General features: G+C 39.3%; 1 protein-coding gene across 1 annotated transcript in view; it reads right to left on the bottom strand.

The window, feature by feature from the left end:
- Positions 1–20,133, bottom strand: part of SLC35F1 (solute carrier family 35 member F1) — a 370,047-nt gene that overhangs the window by 22,390 nt on the left and 327,524 nt on the right. The window contains exons 5-7 of the mRNA XM_090279788.1: positions 17,743–17,899; positions 15,811–15,863; positions 7,333–7,487 (exon numbers count right to left, since the gene is read on the bottom strand). Coding sequence (XP_090135914.1) covers positions 7,333–7,487; positions 15,811–15,863; positions 17,743–17,899 — 365 coding nt within the window. The remainder of the gene's footprint in view (positions 1–7,332; positions 7,488–15,810; positions 15,864–17,742; positions 17,900–20,133) is intronic.

Below are 20,133 nucleotides of genomic sequence, written 5' to 3'. Positions count from 1 at the left end.
GCAGTCATGGGTAATATATAAAGAAATGAGCATGACTGTGCTCCGATAAAACTATATTTACAAAAACAGGAGGTTGGTTCACAGTCCTAGTTTGCTGGTCCCTGCCCCAGAGGATGACAGAGTTGCAAGGTGGAAGGAGGCTGCATTCCTAAATAGCTGCGTGGGAGGCATTCCTTCCCACCTGTGGAAGCCAGTAAGTCTTAACCTACCTCATTCAGCAAGACAGAAACCTCCCAGACATTATACTGAGTTTCCAGACAGGGGGAAGCCAAGTTCAAACATTCATTGCTCTATCACAGCAATTTTCAACTGGTGTGCTGCAAGAATTTTTAAAACACGCAATACCTGACTGTTTAGTCAGGGGCACTGACTTCTTTTTCCTTAGATTATGAAATAAAAAAGCAAAAAACAAAAACAAAAAAAGCCTCCAACACAAACAATAGCCAGCCAGTGTGAATGAATCAAAATTATACCTATATTTTGCCAGATCTGCAAACTATATATATTTTTGGTGTGTCGCCAAATTTTAGTAATTAGTTTATATGTCCCATGAGGTGAAAAATGTTGAAAATCACTGCTCTATCACCTTGATATTTCATGTGAAATGTTCTGGGGCCGCAGTGGCACCAGTTTCCCTAATTCTCTCCTCACCAGTGACAGGTTAAAAAATAGGAAGAGAGTCATAAAAGCTAAGTATTAATTTAAAAATCACCCATTTATATTTAGGTACTATGAACTTAAAATTCATAGCCTTTTAAGATGTCATTCTTACAAAAAGCAATATAACAAGCTACTTTTGAGAGCACTTTTATAAATAAGATGTGGGGTGTTGTGTTTGTGCTCATCAGCTGCCTGCCCTGGCTTTTCAATTGCAGTTCCATTCCTGAAATTGCTCACCACCACAGAGGATCAACAGGGTTGCCTGGCTCCAGATTCTAATCCATGGCTAATGAGATATTTCACTCATAATGCAATCTCTGCAGACTCTGTGACATTGACACTCAGATGTTAAGGATGCTTGAGATTGCTGGTCTATTCGAGTTGCAGTGATTTGGAATCTCATCCTTTGCAGTAATCCACCTTGGTGTTCTTGTCATCTTTATTTATAAATAGAATTAAGCACCCAAACAGTACCTGGAACATAGCATGCATAGAATAAATATTTCCTGGGTGGGGTTCTTTTAAATTTAGTGCATAATAATATATTATTAAATTAGTCCCACGTCCAGAGTTATGAAACTTTTCTTGCCAAGTCTCAGAAGAAGAAGAAGAAGGAGAAGAACAACAACAACAACAATAAGAGAAACAGGCACATGTGGGACGTAATTTTTGGTGGCTGACAGAGAGGGTCCGGGTGGCACCTGGAGCTCTACACCTGTCCTCATAGGATGTAATATGGATTGCTAGAATAGGCAGCTGAGAATGTAAACAAATTTTCTGACTTTTTTAGTCAAAAATAACTCACAGCAATAATAAAAACATGCAATATGTTTTCTAAGGAACACATTCTGATGAAATTCTAAAAAATTAATGGGACTCACATTACCCAGGATAGCTGAAGTAGCCTTCTCAGACAAGTGATTTTGAAATCTCTCTTTTTTATTTTTTAAAAATAGTGAAATATGGATAACATAAACATTTTTCTGATGTAAGAATATAAGTTCAATGGAGCCCTTACTTCCCTAAAATATTACTCTTTTAGTTGCATCTCCCGTGGTTTCCAGCTGTTCAGCGTGGAGAACCAGAGGAACCAATGGCTCAAGTGGAATGTTTAAAGGGGATTTGTTTAGTTTTTTTTCTCTATCAATTTCTTGTTTATTTTGATAAAACTATAAAAAAAATCTCTTATGAAATTATTCTCAATTTTAACTACAGCAATTCTGTAGCAATATTAAGCCATGAAAATGTGTGAATAAGCCATTCTCTTTTTTGAAGGGGATACCCTATGTATTCCATATTGGCTGCTATTTTCCTGAAGAATTATCAGTACATGATAACATATCATGAAAGAATTTACTGGTATTTAATTTTAACAAACTTTGAATTATCATCTAAAAATTCTATTATAAGCAATAAAGGAATCAAAGAATTCAGTTAGAAAGTCATTGCTATAAATAATACTTTCTAAGTTGTCATGCATAAAATCCCAGTTTTTGCCAAAAACTCACACAAAATTGTTAAAAGCTACATCTAGTAACAAAATCTTAAAATAAGATTCATATCCTAAAAGTGGGAATAGAGATTACTAACCCTGAACCACACATTAAATCAGCGAAATGCATCATTATGGGTCACCATTTATAAATTATTGAATCCCTTCAAAACCTCCATAAGGCAAGTCTCATCATCTTGAAGTTTGGGGAGAGTAAAAAGCTTGTCCAAAGTACTTAAAGGGTAAACAAACAGAAGCCACTATTGAAATCTAGGCTCCTTTGATTTCATGGTCCTTGCTGTTTTGTTTTTTTTTTAAATTCCCACATTATATTGCTTGAATTTATACTTCACACTGTAGATACTAAAGTAGTCCTCCCACCCAATTCATTTTCTTCTCACATAGTTTAGTGTTTTCTTAATTAAAATTACATCTTAGCAGGTAACCAGAACTACTTTCAAAATCAGTTGGGAAATTCAACAGAGCACGGTGTCTGTAGGTGGAACATGTGTCTTCATTGTCCAGGTGTGACTTCTAAAGAGCACATCCACACTTCCCAGCTAGCCTGACTTGGAGCCAATGTACTCTTATTTGTTCTGTTGTAATCAATAGTCCTCCTGTGGTAGGCAAAGTAATGACCCCCCAAAGATACTCACATCCTAATCCCCAGAACCTGTGAGTACACCTTACACAGTAAAAGGGATTTTGAAGACATGATTAAGTTGAGGATTTTGAGATGGGGAAATCATTCTGAATTATCTGGGTGGGCTCAGTATAATCAGTAACACAAGAGAAACAGGAATGGTAGAGTCAGATTGGAAGATGCTATACTGCTGGCTTTGAAGACAGAGGAAGAGGTCAGGAACCAAGGAATGCAAGCAGCCTCCAGAAGTTGGAAAAGGCAAGGAAACAGATCTTCCCCTAGAGCCTCCAGAAGCCACACAGCTCTGCTGACACTCGATTTTAGCTCAGTGAGAATTCTGACCTCTAGAACTCTAGGGTCATAAATGTGTCTTGTTTTAAGCCACTAAATATGCGGTAATTTTTAATAGCAGCCATAGGAAATGCATACTTCTTTACTTTCAAAAGTGTCCTTGTTTGGACAATAAATTTAAGAAGATAGAGTTGGTAAGTGATCAAGCTCTGACCTTGAAAAGAAAAGCCAACACACCACCGAATTGAAAAGCTCCCATGTAAATCTCTTCCTGGTTTGGTTTTGGAAGGTCACTGAGGCCCAGTAAAGCTTAGTTCCTGCAGTTTCCACAAATTGCTATAGATTTACTGTTTTGGATTCAACAATGTTGTCAGGTAATAAAGAACAGAAATAGATGAGCACTTCTCAAAAGTCTTGTAAAATTAGGGTTTACAGCAGCACTATACCATGCAGATAGTCTATTTCAGAAGTGGGTAATTTGCTTCCCCAGGACGTGGGGCTTTATTGCCCAGTCATCATGGCCACCAGCACAAGAGGCAGAGGAGCTGCAGACAGTGGACTGATGGGTGGAGAAAGAAATGGATGTTCTTTCCAAGGGTAGAAAAGTGAGAAAAAGCAAATAATCAATGTTGGGCAGGAGAGCTTCATTTAATCATTTAGTTCTGCCTGGATAAGCAACATCTGTGAGCAAATAGCTCTCGCCTAGCGACCTGCAGATATTTATAACCAGACCAGAAGGTTGTTTGAAGTAAAGACATCATGATTAAGTGAAAGAATAACCTATAACTACAGACTGTAATTAAACCAAATGTGATCTTAGAGGTCACTGCTCATCCCTCAGGAGTGGAGTGTGAAGCCCCTCAGATTAGCCCTCTAACATTCTTGTCCATCTCCTCCCGTGAGGGGGACTCATAAGACACTCAATTCCACTTTCGGATGACTGATTGTTAACAAGGTTTCTTCATCATTTCGCTGTAATCTTATACCCTTCTCCCTGTGGTGTTAGTTCTACCTGCTTGAAGCCACATAAAGTAAGTTTGAACCAGTGGCTCTCAATTCTGGCTGCAGGGGAGCTTTTAAAAATCTGATATGTAAAGCTGCACCGCAGACCACTTCAGTTGGAATCAGTGGGGGTGGGACCCAAGCATCAGTACTTTTTAAATTCTACAGGTGATTCCAATATGCAGCCAAGGCTGAGGGTTACTGCCTTAAACTCTCTACCATACTATGCTTTTTTATATAGTTACAGATGCCCCTACTTGAATGGAATCTTCCTTTCCTTGGGCTGTGACTTTCAACTATCCCCTGAGAGCAGACAATGCCAGGCAACTAGCGGTCATTACCAGGCATCCCTGGAGGGGAGCAATGTCAGAAGCCACCAGGGAAGACCTGGTGGCCCAAAGTCTGTGGGGAGATGGACTTGGTTTCTTCCATGTTTTTAAAAGTATCCCCAGACAGATAAATTGTACTTAATCAAAATTAAAACTTTTCTGCTTCCATGGACACTAGCAGCAAAAGGGTCAATGATATCTGGGTTATTTCTTAAAACAGCACATGAACAAACAATTATCTTGAAAGTTTAATTGTTAAAAAGACAATATAAGTCAATTTTAACTAAAAAAATACTTTATTGTGTTGAGCTAATTTCTACTTTAAGGAAATTCATCTTTTAACTAGTAATAAAGTATGTGTGTATAGTAAAAAACATTGCTTTAAGAAATAAAAACATCTACTACACCTCCAAATGATGAACGCAAGAATTTAATGTTCAGATAATGCAGCTTCCCTTATGATGGCATGATGAGGGTTGCTACATGGTTTCCTTTTCAGCAAAGTTACTTATCCAAGGTAAGTAGTAACATACAAATGATACTTGAAGATGGACTACAGAGAATTGGACTTTACCTGGTGCATCAGCCTTCTTGGCTATGTGATTGCAGTAAATGTGGTGAGCCCCAGGTTTAATAAAAAGTCAGTGGAAGTATGAGAAGCGATAAATTTAAATAAAAATGAGCACTGTTCAGGTATATCTCTCAGGTATTTGTTCCTGAATTCAGAGAGCATCAGCCTCACAGGGGAGCCAGTTAATGCAGACTCCCTCAGACATGTCCTCTGTTACTGACTCTGTCGCTCAGAGGTGTGGCCCATGAATCTGCTTTGTTAGCAAGTGCCTCTGGTGAAACCATATTTTTTGGACACTGCTGTAAGGAATACCAAGAGCTGGACTGGATCTGGACTGCCCAAGAAGTGACCACAATCCTCAATCAGAGCAATAGGTTTTAGTTTTCTTCCTTAAGGAAGATTTAGGGATTCTTCTAGTTTCAGAGCTTAGAAAGACAAAGGAATAGTTGCCAAGAACTGAACTCATGCTCAAGGAAGGAACTAGATGTGGGCGCTTAGCTGCAAAGAAGAGAAGAAACATGGTGGCTACTGTGCTATATTGACGAGACCATAGCTACATGGTCCCAGGTTTCCAGAAAACAACTGGATGCGTATGGGGAGGGACTGTAAAGGAAGCCGGGACTCCCAGCACTGTGGCTATAAGCAGCATGAGAAGAACATGTTGTGACTTTATGTTTTACCCTTAGGACAATATATATATTGTTTATATATATATATATAAACAATGTATAAACACTGCCCATTTCTAGACAGTTGCTTTAATTTGTCATTTTTGCCACCACACAGGGCAAGGTGTCCATATAAAATAAGAAGTCAGCACTTTACTCCTGTCTGCTGGCACAGCAGCTTTTTCTACCTCTTGTCTTCCAGACCTGCTTCTGGTCCTCCCAGCTGCTAGCTTGTTTGTGACCCCCTTTCCACCCTTGTCTGCCCTTCTCAGTCTGTTTCCTGGCTATGACTTTGGCTCTTCTCAGTAATATTTCTGATGATTCACTTTAGCTGCTTTGCCTCTGGTCCTCTCAAGTACATACTCTTCCCAACTCAGTATTCCTCCAGGAACCTCCAAGCCCAGTTTGACCTGGCTGAAGGTGTCCAGACCACTAAGACGCCCCATCAGCTAGTCACACCCATGTGCTGGTGCTGGGAACTATAAAACCACTGGTGAAGCACCTGGTTAGAAGTGGGCAGAATAGTGTTTCTTCTCTTCTGCTTCTTCTTTGATCTGTCCTAATTTGGTCTCATCTGCTTGGATATTCCATACTGATCCTTTTTCACACTGGTCATAGTTCTCATTGACCCTTATCTTACAGGACTAAGTAAGAAATGGAAAGCAGGTCTCTTCTCACATACTCACTCAAATCAATTGTTAATAGTTGCAGGAAGTGTAGCATTTAAAAGATAACATGTGATCTCCATATGACACCCAACTAGTCATGCCCGTCTTGGGTTACGGTGTGAGTAGTATTCAAAGAGACCACCATCTTTGTACTGAATAGTTTTTCTTTCTTCAGGGCAGATATATTAACTGCAAAGGCTTCACAATATCCCTTTGCATTCCTTTACTCAAACCCCAATCATTTAGTATAGCTGATCCTTAAAAAACCCAGGGATTAGGGGTGCCAACTTCCTGCACAGCTGAAAATCCACTTATAACTTTGACTCCCCCAAACCTTAACTACTGATAGCCTACTTTACTGATAACATAAACTGTTAATTAATATATATTTTGCAATGTTATTTATATTATATACTGCATTCTTACAACAAAGTAAGCCAGAGAAAAGAAAATATTATTAAGAAAATCATAAGGAAGAGAAAATACATTAAGTACTATATGTATTTATTCAAAAAATCCATGTATAAGTGGGCTTGCATTGTTTAAACCCATGTTCAAGGGTCAACTGCATTTCAAATGCATTAACATTTTCTATTCATATTTGCAAGTTTGAAAATATGTGCAGAACAGAAACTGCAGGAACTGTGTTTTTTGTCCAGTGCCTTTGGAAGAGTCCATTTTGTGGTTATAGTTCCTAGCTTTAGACTGAACAAAGAAGCACTTCTGGGCTAAATGGTATCAAAAAAACTCCACTGTTACTGAAAGCTCTCTCCTCTATAGTGGGGTCTCATCTTTCACTATCAATTGGTACTGGTCTGTAATGACAAAATGTTGCCTCTGTCTTATAGTTAAATGTAAATACCCAGATCACAGGGGTTAGCACACAGTTTCATTCTTTTCTTCCTACCCCAAATCAGGACATTCCACATAAGGGTAGTCCTATCTGCATGCCCTGGAAGGTTAATTCCCTACCAAGTATCTTCCCAAAGGAGCACTGACTCAACTTACCTTGTAGTGGAAGAGAAACAATCCACAGAATAGGCTGTACAAATCTGCTGTGAGCAGGGAGAGGTTGACCGAAGTGGCACTGGTTTTCTTTATGACGACCGGCATGAAGCTGTAGAGACCAAACATGCAGGCAGTAAAGCCGACGTAGAGCAGGCCTGGGTGAGAGAAAGAGAGGCAACATCACAGCCTACTCCAGGGTCTCTTCCCATCCACAGTGGGTGAGAGAAGGGGGACCGCACACACCCTGTTCACTCACAGAAGGGAGTTTTTCTTTCATTCCATTAACTGCTGTTTATTATTGGTATTACATAGCTAAAACATGAAAAGTAAAAAAAATATATATATACATATTCTCTCCACATATCTGATATTTTTCTCCTAGGAGGAAGTGGCTCTTAGTTTCTACAGTCAGATCACTGGGTCAAGGCTCTGAATCCTATTCACAGTTGTGCGGTGATTAACTTCTACTATCCCTGTCAAACTTTTTTCATCTCTTGGTGTTTTATTCACAAAACAGAAACAAAACTGCTTGGTATCATGTATTGTTAACAATGATAAAGAACTACATAGTCCTTAAAGTTGAAGAGCTTACCTGGCAAAGAGATCAGGACCAAGTCACTGTACTGAATTGGAATCTTAACCACATGACCTTGGGAAGACAACTTCATTGCTCTTAGCACAAGATGATATTCCAGATCTGTGAATCTTGCTCAGCCCTACCACCAACACACAGACCTATTCCTTTATCACCTTTCTTAGAATGCCATGGCCTCTCACATGTAAGTTCTGCTATTTTAGAAATGAATAGGTAAATGCTTTGCAGACCATCAAAGAATTAAGTTGTGCAAAAGAGAAAGATAAAAAAGAAAAAAGTGCCCTTAAAATGCTAGATGGTCATCTAGTCTCTCATCCTTGGAATCTCTCTCTCTCTCTCTCTAATTATAACTAGGTAAACAATTGCTAACACTAATTCCATAAGTACACAGTATTGTTGGGTCTAAATCTATAGTTTGGTTTGTTCTTTCATAGATGTTGATAATGTAGGAAAATAATGCTAATTTCCCTACCTTGAAAGAGTAAGGCAAAGAATTAGCTAAGTAATACAATTCAGTGGATCTTTGGACTTTATAATATAAGTAACCAACCTTTCCAAAGGAATCCTTGATATAATATATCTGGCATGGGCTGTGGGCAGATTGCTTCCTTGAATCCTGTGAATGTTGGAGGATTTGGTAGGTACTGGACATCCAGTACCTTTTATTATGAAGACCAGTGACTCCTCCAAAGAGAAGTTTGTTTTTCCCATATGAAAAATATTCAAGGGTACAAATCATCATTCTATGCATTTCTGATACTAAGCTTAAGAAAAGTCACATCTAATCTGTATACAAAATTATTTTGAACAGTAAGCAAACTCAGTGCAACAGCCCCCTCTAGTGTGGTGGAAGTGCCCTGAGAGGAAACCGGGATAACCACTTTCTTGTCCCATCAAGTACAAGTCCTCTCATGGATATTCTGTCATTAAAATGTAAGATGGATTTTGACTCTCCAGCAGAAGTCTTAATTTTCTAAAAATGGTCAATTTTCCTATAGTTGGGTTTCTTGCTACCTATTACTCATTTTCCTTTTAACCAAGTTATTAAAAATGTAATACTAAATAATCTATGATCGATACATTAAAAAAAACATAAAAATTAATTCAGTATTCCTTTAAGGAATCTGAGGCTAGTGGCAAGTATATCCTTAACTTAATTCACTAAAAGTAATCAAACATGATTCAAACAGAGTTCAGGTACCAAAGTCTTTTTAAAATTTATTTATTTATAGCATCATTGACTTAGATTTTACATTGCCTAGCACACCATGGATGCTCACATATTGGCTCTGATGTTTTATATTCACTCAGTTATACCTGCTCTGCCCTGGGTGCTCTGTCATGGGCTAGCAGTGCAATAGAAAACAGGAAAGCGATGAAGCTTCGAGTTTACGAATGCTGTGAAGGAAGAAAAGGGTTCCTTACAAGGGATGCCAGGAGGCTTGCTTTGGGAAGTGTGATTAGGTAAAGCTTCTCTGTGGAGGTGGCATTTACTCTGATGGCTGAAGGACTAAAAGGACACTGCCACAGGGGGAGCCACAGCCTAGATTACTCTATCCAGCAAAGCTCTCATTTAGAATGGAAGGGCAGATCAAGTGCTTCTCAGACTAAAGCTAAAGGATTTCATCATCATCAAGCCATTAATACATGAAACATTAAAGGGACTTAACTAAGAAAAAGAAGATCAAAACTGTGAACATTAAAATGGCAATAAAACCACAACTATCAAAACTGAATCTAAAAACAAAAACGAAGCTAACAGCTAGAACAGGAACAGAATCATAGATATGTAGATTATTTGGAGAGTTATCAGCAGTGGGGGAGGGGGAGAATGGGGGAAAATTTGCAGGGATTAAGAAGCCTAATTGGTAGGTACAAAATAGACAGGTGGATGTTAAGAATAGTACAGGAAATGGAGAAGCCAAAGAACTTAAATACACAACCCATGGACGTGAACTAAGGGGGAGGGATTGCTGGAGGGAAGGAGGGTACTGGATGGAGGGGAGCAAAGGGGGGAAATTGGGACAATTGTAATAGCATAATCAATAAAATACATTTTTTAAAAGGGAAAGAAAAGAATCCTTTGAGGAGCCTGTAGCAGGTGGATAATAGCTGATCTATTGCAATGTGTCTTTAAAATATGACTGGCTACTGTGTGGAGAAGGACTTGGAAGGAGAAAAGCATGGGAGGAGACCAGTGAGAACTGTAGTGTCACAGTCTGTGCAAGAGGTGCTGGTGGCTTTGCTCAGAATGGCAGGAGAGAGGAAGGGAAGCGGCCGGATGCGTGAAGACTCAGCAAGTCCGGTCACAGACTAGATGTAGGTGGTGAAGGAACATTGGCATTAAGGATGCCCTTGGGTTCTTACGGGTCCTGGCTAATTTATAAACTGGGTGAATGGTGATGCCACTGAGGTGGAGAGAATCGAGGGAGGATTGAGTTTTCAGGGAGGAGAAAAAGCTCCATTTTGAACATGTTAAATCGTAAATGCTTATGTATACACCTAGAGGATTTGTCCAGCAGGGAGCTAGGCATAGAATTGGCAGGCTCAGAGGGCAGGTGTGACTTTATAACGTAATTGGTGAGCCAAGGGGGGTAGGAAAGCAGGCACACAGCAGTTTTACTCAACTCATCAAGCTCCCCCAGGATGCTTCAAGCTTTAACCTTCTAAATACATTTTTAAAAACCGTAGAAATTAAATTTAGGGGAATGTGAGTGGAATGCATACACCATCACAGTCAATCACTCTGCTGTGTCTCTCAGTGTTTTGGGGTGTAATATCCTGTTTCGTGAGCAAAGCATATCAGGCGAATGAACGTGTACTGAGTTGACAGTGGGAATGCAGTATTGCTGCAGTGTGCTGATTTGCTGTTCTTAGATGGACGTTAGTTCCTAATGGACATTAGCAACGCATTGGAAGGCCCAACTTGCTGTCCATGCAGGGTCTCCAATCAATTGATCAACATGATGAAACAAATGAACTCTATTAAGTTTTGACTGACAACTACATAATGGCTGCAATAACTACATTTAAAGACAGCATGTGTATAACCATTTCTTAATTCAAACATTTTCTTTCTCACTGAAGATAGAATTCATTCACTCTTGTCCTCATGCACCAAAGACTTAGCTAAAGAGACTGGAAAGAATACTATCGGTTAATATCGATTGCGAGCTTGCTATGTGTCATGTACTAGGCACTTTATATACATTAATTAATTAATCCCTTCAACAGTACAACACCATTACTGTTGTTGCCCTCATTATACAGACAAGAAAATGAGCTTATAAAGTGTATCAGTCAAGAAACACAGTCCATAACAGGTTTAATAGGGGAAATTTAATATGGGCACAAGTCACAAAGATGTTTGAATGGCTGACAGGAGAAACAGGAATGGTGAGGCAATGCAGAGATTAGCAGTAACTGTAAGTTACACCCCTGGAGCTAGAGAGACCGAGTGAGGAGGCCATGCTACCTGGGGTCAGGAGGTCAGGAACCCAGCAGAGGTGATGTTACAAAGGAGACTCAGCTCTTTCTAGAGACCGAACCCAAAACAGAGAGAAACAGAGGAGCACTCTGGTTTCTGCCCCCCACCCTCCTGCCTCTCATTGGCCAATGCTAGCTGGAAGCCAGTTGACAAGGGTGCCTTGACTGGGAAGTGTGGTTTGCATGAGGCTCTGCAAGACAAAGCAAGTAAGGACAAGAAGCAGATGGATCTGTGAGGAAACAGGCAAAGGCCAGAACACAGAGGGAGTGACTTGCCCTCAGGTCACAAAGGCCACCTGACTTTAAATTCTGAGCACACACCACTATCTATAGTATTTAATTATTATGAAGAGAAATAGGGCTTTGAAGGAGCATCCTATTTGATTTGAGGGAGCATCTCATTTTCTATATAATATATATGATATATACATATCATATACACATCACATATAAACACGATACATACATGTATACAAATATGACATGTGATCATATGATAAACACATGTGGATAGTACATGCCAGTATATGTTGTATATATTTTATTTCATCACTTTTGATGCTGGAAATCAAGACTTCTGATTTGAGGTATGTTTACATGCCTCTCGGTCCAGGTGTTCAATGATCCAAGCAGTGAGCTGGACTGGCTGGTGCCGACAGTCTGACTGCTCAGGCCTCAGGATCTTAAAGACATCCTGTGACTTAAAAAGAATCTTGCTGAGTACTCCATCTTCCCTGATGTTGATAAGGAAATCAAACAAAACTAAGCACAAATGGTGTTTAACCTTGATTGCTTTCTGTTAGTGTTTAAGGAACAGTGCATCCATTCCATAGCCTTAAAAGAATAAATGATTGGATTTCTGATTTTCTGTTTTTGAACTTATAGAGGATATATAGACTTGTCAATCAGGAAGCGTTCTCTTCAGTTAATCCTTTAAGCTTCCTCTGTTGTAAGTTTCAAGTACATCGTAATCATTCCTGGAATGTGCCTGTGCGCTCATTCCTGGACCCTCCCTGTTGGTTAGCATATCTGCAAAATCCAGTAAAAGGAGGGTGCTTGCACTGCTCAGTGCTGATCCTGCCTGAGCGAGCAGCAGCCCTCCATCCATCCCATTCTGTCTGCTGGAATTACTTGCGTGCCCTCAACCACAAAGTAGTACAACACTTTCTTTGGGATCCTGCTGGTATTCTGCCTTTCACTTCCATTTGATTTTTAAACTATTATTTTTAATTCTTAAGAATAAAGGCTAAGTAAGATGGTTTCTCAGAACATATGTAAGGCTAAGCCTGTAAAGGGCATCAGGCTGGTGGAGCTTGCTCAAAGTGTGCACATTAGTCCCACCACAGGCAGCCATGGACTTGGTCAAGTCGCTTCAACTCCCCAGGTCTCTGAGTCAACATTGGTTTTAAAAAAATGAGGTGTATTCTTGCCCTGGTTGGTGTGGTTCAGTTGGAGTGTCGTCCTGTAAACCAGAAGGTCATGGATTTGATTCCTGGTCAAGGCACATGCTTAAGCTGAGGCACCGGTAGGAGAGGCAATCAATCAATGTTTCTCACTGACATCGATGTTTCTCTCCCTATGTCTCTCCACCCCCTCCTTTTACTCTAAAGTTAATAAGCATGTCCTCAGGTAAGAATAAAAAACAACAACAACAACAAAAAAGGTGTATTCTTAGTTTTCCTTAAGGTCCTTTCTGCTCTGTGGTTCCATTATTCCATCTTCAGGGAAAGGTTAACTGTCCTGTTTTAGCCTCCAGGAAAAAACCAAAACAAGCATCACCCATAAGTGAGAAGGGAAAAGCCCTTTGCATCCACTGACCTGTGCTGGCTGATCCACAGCCCACCCTTCCTTTCCTCTGGTGTTTGACTTTCACATCAGCTTACATTTGTTCTACACCTCCTTTAACACAACGTGGCAAATGGGATAAAGAGAATGTTTAAGTTATTTATTAGATTTTCAACTGTGACTTGAACACACCTGTTCCTCAGGGGGACATTTTAGCTCTGTTAGGTCATATATTCTACTTGAATTTGATGATTATGTAACCAGACCCAGTCTTTCTGTTCAGTAGAGTAAAACAAGGAAATAAAAATAAACAACAATAACTGTTATCTTCTTGCATTTAATTACTTTGTATCTTGCTTTTATAGGAAAATAAAAGACTCTGTTCTTTTTAAAAAATGCCTTTCAAGTTCAGGAAATATAAAACACATTTATTATTCTACTTATTCCATAGGAAATTTTTTTTTTTTTTTTAACTTTGAGAAAGTGGCAGCCATATGAGCTGTTCATGAAGCTGTCTAAAGGAGAGTCCTGATGTGGAGAGAGGGAAGGGAGAGAAACACACTGACAGATGGTGGGAGATGAAGATAGTCTAGATTCCGGTCTCTTAGCAAAGACACTCTGAGCGCCCCAGCAAGGTGCAACACTCAGAGCTTGGGATCTTGAGAGACTTCCCAAGGTGTAGAGGGGAGACTTTCGGATGATGCCGACCCCATGATGTCTCCCTGCCACTCTGATCCATGAGTCCCAGCAGCTGGGATGCCATCTCCCAGTTCCCCAGAAAGTAAGTGCAATGTCAAGACTAAAGAAGTCTGCCATCCTCTTGTCATCCATTCAGCCACTTACTTAAAAAATATTTATTCACTGGATAGGTGCCTAAAATTGAGCCAAACAATAGAACCCTGTATAGGACCAGATGAGGGAATGCGGACAAAGGTAGCCTTGCAGCAAAAAACAAACAAAACCCCTCAAAGGCAGTTTTATCATTGCTTCAGAATGAAAAGAATGAATGTTTGATATCCTTTCTAGACTACTTTAGCCTCATTTCCCATCAGGAATTAAACAAATGGCTTCATAATGTGTCCCTTTTACCCAGCCCTTCAGCATCTCTGACTGCAGGGCACTGATGTTTTAATGGCAAAATGAGAGCTAAGGATAAAACTACCTTTCGATGACACATTTAACTAACACCGAATTATAACAGAACCTCGGTAGACATGCACATGACATCCACATAATTAGAGGACAAATTATTTTTATTATTGCTATTACTGTTAATATAAAGTTAATTTATACTCACGGGCCACTGCATATGAAGTGTTACTGAGCACGGGCAACACTTTGTTTCCTGGCACTGAGAGTCACGAAGGTGAATACGCCTGTCACCTGCAGCTGGTTTCCTTTCCCAGCTGCCCTCATCACCTCCTGCTCTCCCCAGCCCCTCATCTCCTCCTCTCTACTGATTTTCATTTCATTGTAACATTCTATAGCAAAACTCGAGAGAAATTAAATGGCATGACTCTGTGACAGACACAAGGGCTGGTCAGCCCTTGAAGTCGCTAGAGATAATGTCCAGGGAGAATCATGCATAACTTTGTAGTTTGCTGTGTGTCTTCAGGGGGAACTATCTCAGCAGCAGGTGACTTTGGATGCTTTGTGGCCGAGGGTAGGTCAAGTGGTGCAGGGCAGTTTATGTCATTGTAGTCCTCGCTCATAAAAGCAGAATTCGACTTAAGCCATTAATTCCATCAAAGTTCATATAAACTGTAGATGATTCAAGCAGCCAGCTTCAATGTGGGGAAAATTTGTATTTTCACTCCAGTTTACATTCATTGTGCGCACAATTGCCAAGCACCCCCATGAGCCAAGCTCTGTGCTCATTGCTGGAACTCATGTGTCCAAGTATCGACACTGAGGAGATAGTTCTGGGGCTGAGGGTATTAAATGTCACCCTCTTCTAGAACTGTCTGTGTGATTATTAGAGCATCATATAGGGTCTCAAGTCTTGTACCTTTTTTTTTTTTTTAAGAGAAAAATAATTTTTAGAAACAAGTGGAATCTGAGATGCTTTGGATTACTGCTATGCAGCTCAAAGCATCTCTGGTATTTTTTGCCAAGTCCATTCGGAGATCAATGAACTATTTCTCATGTGCAAAATGCTCCCGTCTGAAAAGATTTTTATGGGCTCAGAATGTCCATTACATTGTTTTTCAATTATGCCTTTTTGTTAAGTTCCATTCTTTTCCCTTTTCCAAACTGCCACTTTTTAATGATCACATTGGTTTTGTGCTTCTTAGCTGGAGCAAATTGCTGTCATTTAAGTCCCACAACTGCCTCAGGGCATTCTTTCCTTCTGGTTGGTCTTTAACCTAATAACATACTTCTGTGTCTACACTAATAATATCTTGGCGATGATAATGGGTGAAAGCTCAATTAGGAAACATTATGAATCATACAGTTCAGTCTCTTACAGTGTGCAAGAATTCCTAAAATGACAAGGGTATTTTATTTTCTTTTGTCCTCTGCATTCTAAATCCCTCCACCGTTCATGCCCCACCTCCACCCACATTGCTCTTCCAACATATCTCTGAGGTTCACTAAAAACAGCAGCTTACCTATTTGCCAATCCCAAGGCACCTTTAACAGCTCCTTGTGTTCCATTATAGCTCTGCAAATTCAAAGAAAGTGGTCCCGATGAGCAAGATTATGATGCATCCTACTTTTCTTTCTCTTTACTTAGCAGATTTCTACAAATCATGAAGCAACCAATTGATTTCACAACTACCTCTGGGCTACGCAGAGGCAACTCTAATAGGCAGACTGAGGTTTATCCTCAAGGATCTTCTCAGGTGTGGTCAGCAGCAGTGAGAGCGTGCCAGTAGGCACGGTGGAGCTCAAACCTCCCACTGGCCTTCACACCCAAGCGGTGTGCCTATAGCCTTTGTAATTCTTCTCGCTGGGATGCCTCCTGAAAGTAAATGGCGAGGTTTGGAAAATTTCTGTGCTTGCAGGTGTAATCAATTTTCTGATTGAGCATTGTCTAGGGCAGTGATTCTCAAACTTAAACGTGCAAAAAAAAAATCATCCGGAAAGGATGCTGAAATGGTTTCCTGGGTCCTATTCCTAGAGATTCTGATTCCGCAGAGCTGGGAGGGGACTGTGGGTGTGTGTAAGTGAGGAGTTCTCAAGTGATACCAGCGCTGCTGTCAGAGAAGCGCACTTTGAGAACCGCTACTCTAGAAGAGGACCAGGAGGCGAGGTTGGCACCACTCCACCAGCGTTACTTGGTTTCGGTGTGCCCTCGATGAATCCGATTTGCCAAACTCGCCCATATGCCGCCTCCATTATTTTGGTAGCAGTGTCTCTGAAGGGCTCTGTCGGCTCTAATGGACCGCAACTGATGCAAATAAACACCAGATCTCTGAATATATTTTTTGGATTCAGGAATAATAATCCACAAAATGAGCCATTCGTCTACAAAATGTTGGTTCTGAATAGTTGAACTAGGCAATTTCTTTTCCTCTCACAAACTGAAAGCACCAAATTTAGGATCTTTAAAATGCCATCATGCTTTTAAAACAAATGAGAAATAAATCCTCGAAGACTCTTCCCATTTCTGTGTCTTGTGTGCTATGGACCTTTTTACCTCTTTCTGAAGGTACTGAATCTTGGAGGATTGTTGGAAACAGCTTATATGCAAAGGATGTTTAAGGTGCTGCCCAAATACCTTCTGTAAATAATTTCAGACACTGAGCCAATACAATTACAAAGTACTTGCTTTGTAGAAAGTGATTTGGTGAAATCAGAATTGCTTGCTTTGTAAAAACACATTTGGTGAAATTAGACTGAAGGTCATACATTTATTCCCCTCTTATGTGAAACTAAAATATATGGTATTCTTTGATGAAAAATTATACTTTATTTGACATTCATTCTCACAGCAATTTCTGAGGTACAAGTAAGTGATGACTTATATGTTCCAATGTCAAAATTATTGCGAGATTGATGTTTTTGACTTTTTGAGGTTTAGTGAATGTCTGAGTTATAGCTTCACCTATAAATGCTAAATTTCTAAGAGATGAAACTGAAATATGATTCACTCATTCAAATCCATCACCAATAAAAGAAAAAGTATAAAACGGAACATTTAAACTGTAAGATTTCTAGTGGCAGTTGTCACTAGTAAACAGAACGTCCCTTTTGGGAAGTACATCAAATCATGGCATTTATACTTGGTTTTTCTATTTCTCTAAGTAAAACCCCACTGGATGGTTTTGGAGAATCAAAGTACTTGTAATGGTTTCTTGTAAATTATCTTGAAAGTCCATTAAATGTTTTTCTAATAATTTTTAATGACCTTGTTTAGTTTGGAAGAAATTAACTGATGAAGATACTGAGTTTTCAGATTTCCTGGGGGAGGATGGTGACAGGTTCCAAGCCTTAATTTTTATAAAATAAAGTGACCAACCCAATTCCAAAGAAAAACACTGTAAGCATAAGCTCTAATAGTCTCTACTGTCTATAATTTTCTTCTTATTTTTACTCACAACTGAATTCCACTGAAAAATGCCCCGAAGAGTCCAATCATTCCCAGGAATTCCACTCGGCTCAGGGTTCGAATGATGTATTCTTCCCAAACATTAGAGATACCATAGAGTGTGGCTCCTCCTAAGACCAGAAGGTCCCCAACCAGCTTATTTTCTCCTAGGAACAAAACAAACAAAAAAACCAGAGGGAACTTCATTAAAATTTTCCTGACAAGAATTTAGCATCAGCAAAATCAGTTTCCTATAGCTATTCTATTCTGTCATTTTTACAGAAGTTCTATAACTTGCCAACTGAGATTTAAGTAAAGTTTGTTTATGGGCAGTCAGATATATTCCAACCAGAAGTCTCCCTTAGTTAAGAAAAGAACCAGTTTCTTCTAGATTGCACCATCTCCACAAAGCCCAGTCTTAATCCAGGAGTATGCCTATGAATATATGCTAATACATGCACATGTTATATTAGCTGCAGTGTGCTTTCCAACAGTATAGTGAACATGGTGTAGAACAAATAGGAGTCTAACTTTCCACCCCCTGCTACACAGGAAGAGAAGCTAAACAGAAGTAGTTGAGGGTCTATTTTGACCATAGGCAAAATGTGTCCCTGCTTAGAAAATTAGTGAAAGGGATTATGGGTTGAAATTTTCAACTCCTCTAATGTAACATAAAAGTGAAAATATATGGAATTCATTATCACAAGATTTTCCTTAAATATTTGTTTTAAGCTTGGTTTTGGTTAGTTTTGGTCTATGTCCAATTTTTAATAAATGCTGGGCCCAGCTATTTCCTATAATTAGGCAAACTCTTTCCACATCAGCAGTGCGGACGACCTCACTGGTAGACTGGTACCCAAGTAGTCTCCAGCTCTGTCCTGCACAGGTGAGCGATGGGAGCTCAACAAATGTGCTGCTCAGAGACAGGATGCTCTCTCCAGCATCATTGTAAGGGAGAGACTCAACTCGAATAGCCTTGGATTCCCAAGTTTGCTGGAACAATCTAAAACTGAAGAACCAGATTCTTATTGCTTATTTGGGAGCATGAGAATTTTCTCGAAGTGGTTTCACATAAAAGAACCTGGGCTGGGCTTGGGGAAAGACCTCTTCATTCATGCCTCTCTGGTCACTCTGGGAGATTATATATTCACTCCAAATGATGATACTTTTTTCCGAAGCAACTTCCCACTCCTGAAGGAGCAGAGAGAAAGAAGAGATGTCAAAAGCCAGGAGAGTTTGTTGGAGTCATCCTTGAGGCAATGGAGCCGAAAGTCTGGATTTGCAAGGGTTGGGAGCCCTTCCCAGGGTCGGGGGAAGCAGATGAGGCCACAGTGAGAAACCATTCCTTGTGGAAGCTCCCTGTTGCTCCTTCTAGGGAAATTCACCTTTCTCTGACAGAGAGTGTCATCTTCAGCAACCTGATTAATCTTTTTTATGTGTCCACTAGAAAATAATGAAAAACTGTAAAGTTTAAGTAGTTTGCTTGAGGAATAACCTATAAAATAAGAAGAATCCAGTACTAAAATTATAATGAGCATGACTTGGTCACTTTTCATTCAGGAGCCATTTTAGAACCTTGTGATGACATGGGGTTATTACTATGAATGTCAATTATCATTGTACTACTGAAGTGTGGAGGTGCTCCTTAATAAAATTCTTGGTTATGACATTAATTTAAATGACTGGATTCATGAAAGCTAAATTCTCATAAAGTATTTTAATAGAAATTAGGGGAACATCGGTCCACCTTTTAAAAGTCCTAAAAAGGGACCACACTTTTTCAGCAGCTTCACCAATCTTTTACAAATTCCACATTTGTACAGTTATAGCCTTTTCTATTACTGGACTTTGACTATATGAAATCTACTCTTCAATACTTTGGGTGGTAATTATTGTTAATAATAATATAATTTTGTGTTATGGTAGGTTCAGACATATTTTCTAGTTATTAGTGATAAAATGATTAAATATTATTTATTATTTCATTAGTCAGTGTATTTACCAATTTTTAAATCATTTAAAAATGCATACATATACATATTATATGTATAAAAATTTAGTTGATTAAATATAATTAAATTAACCCTGGTTAACCAACCATATTATATAATGAAGTATTTGATATAAGAAATTACTAAAACTAATATTTTTGTATCTACTATTTGTATCTAGTTAACTGGAAATTACATGTTTTTCCATGTTTTATACACTCTTAATGCACCTAACACGGTAGTACCAGTTTCTGTACAATGTTCACTGGGAAAATTATATTATACCCAGCAAATATTTCATTTAAGTATGTACAAAACCACAATGAGTGATTATGTTGTGCAAATTTGGGGTAAATGAACACATTTGAAAGTACAAATCCATTCAACCCAGTGCCTTCCCTCCTTCCTCT

The sequence above is a fragment of the Furipterus horrens genome, unplaced genomic scaffold (assembly GCF_987537825.1).
Source record: "Furipterus horrens unplaced genomic scaffold, mFurHor1.1.pri manual_scaffold_6, whole genome shotgun sequence".
Lineage (NCBI taxonomy): Eukaryota > Metazoa > Chordata > Mammalia > Chiroptera > Furipteridae > Furipterus > Furipterus horrens.
This window is presented reverse-complemented; position numbering and strand designations above follow the sequence as displayed.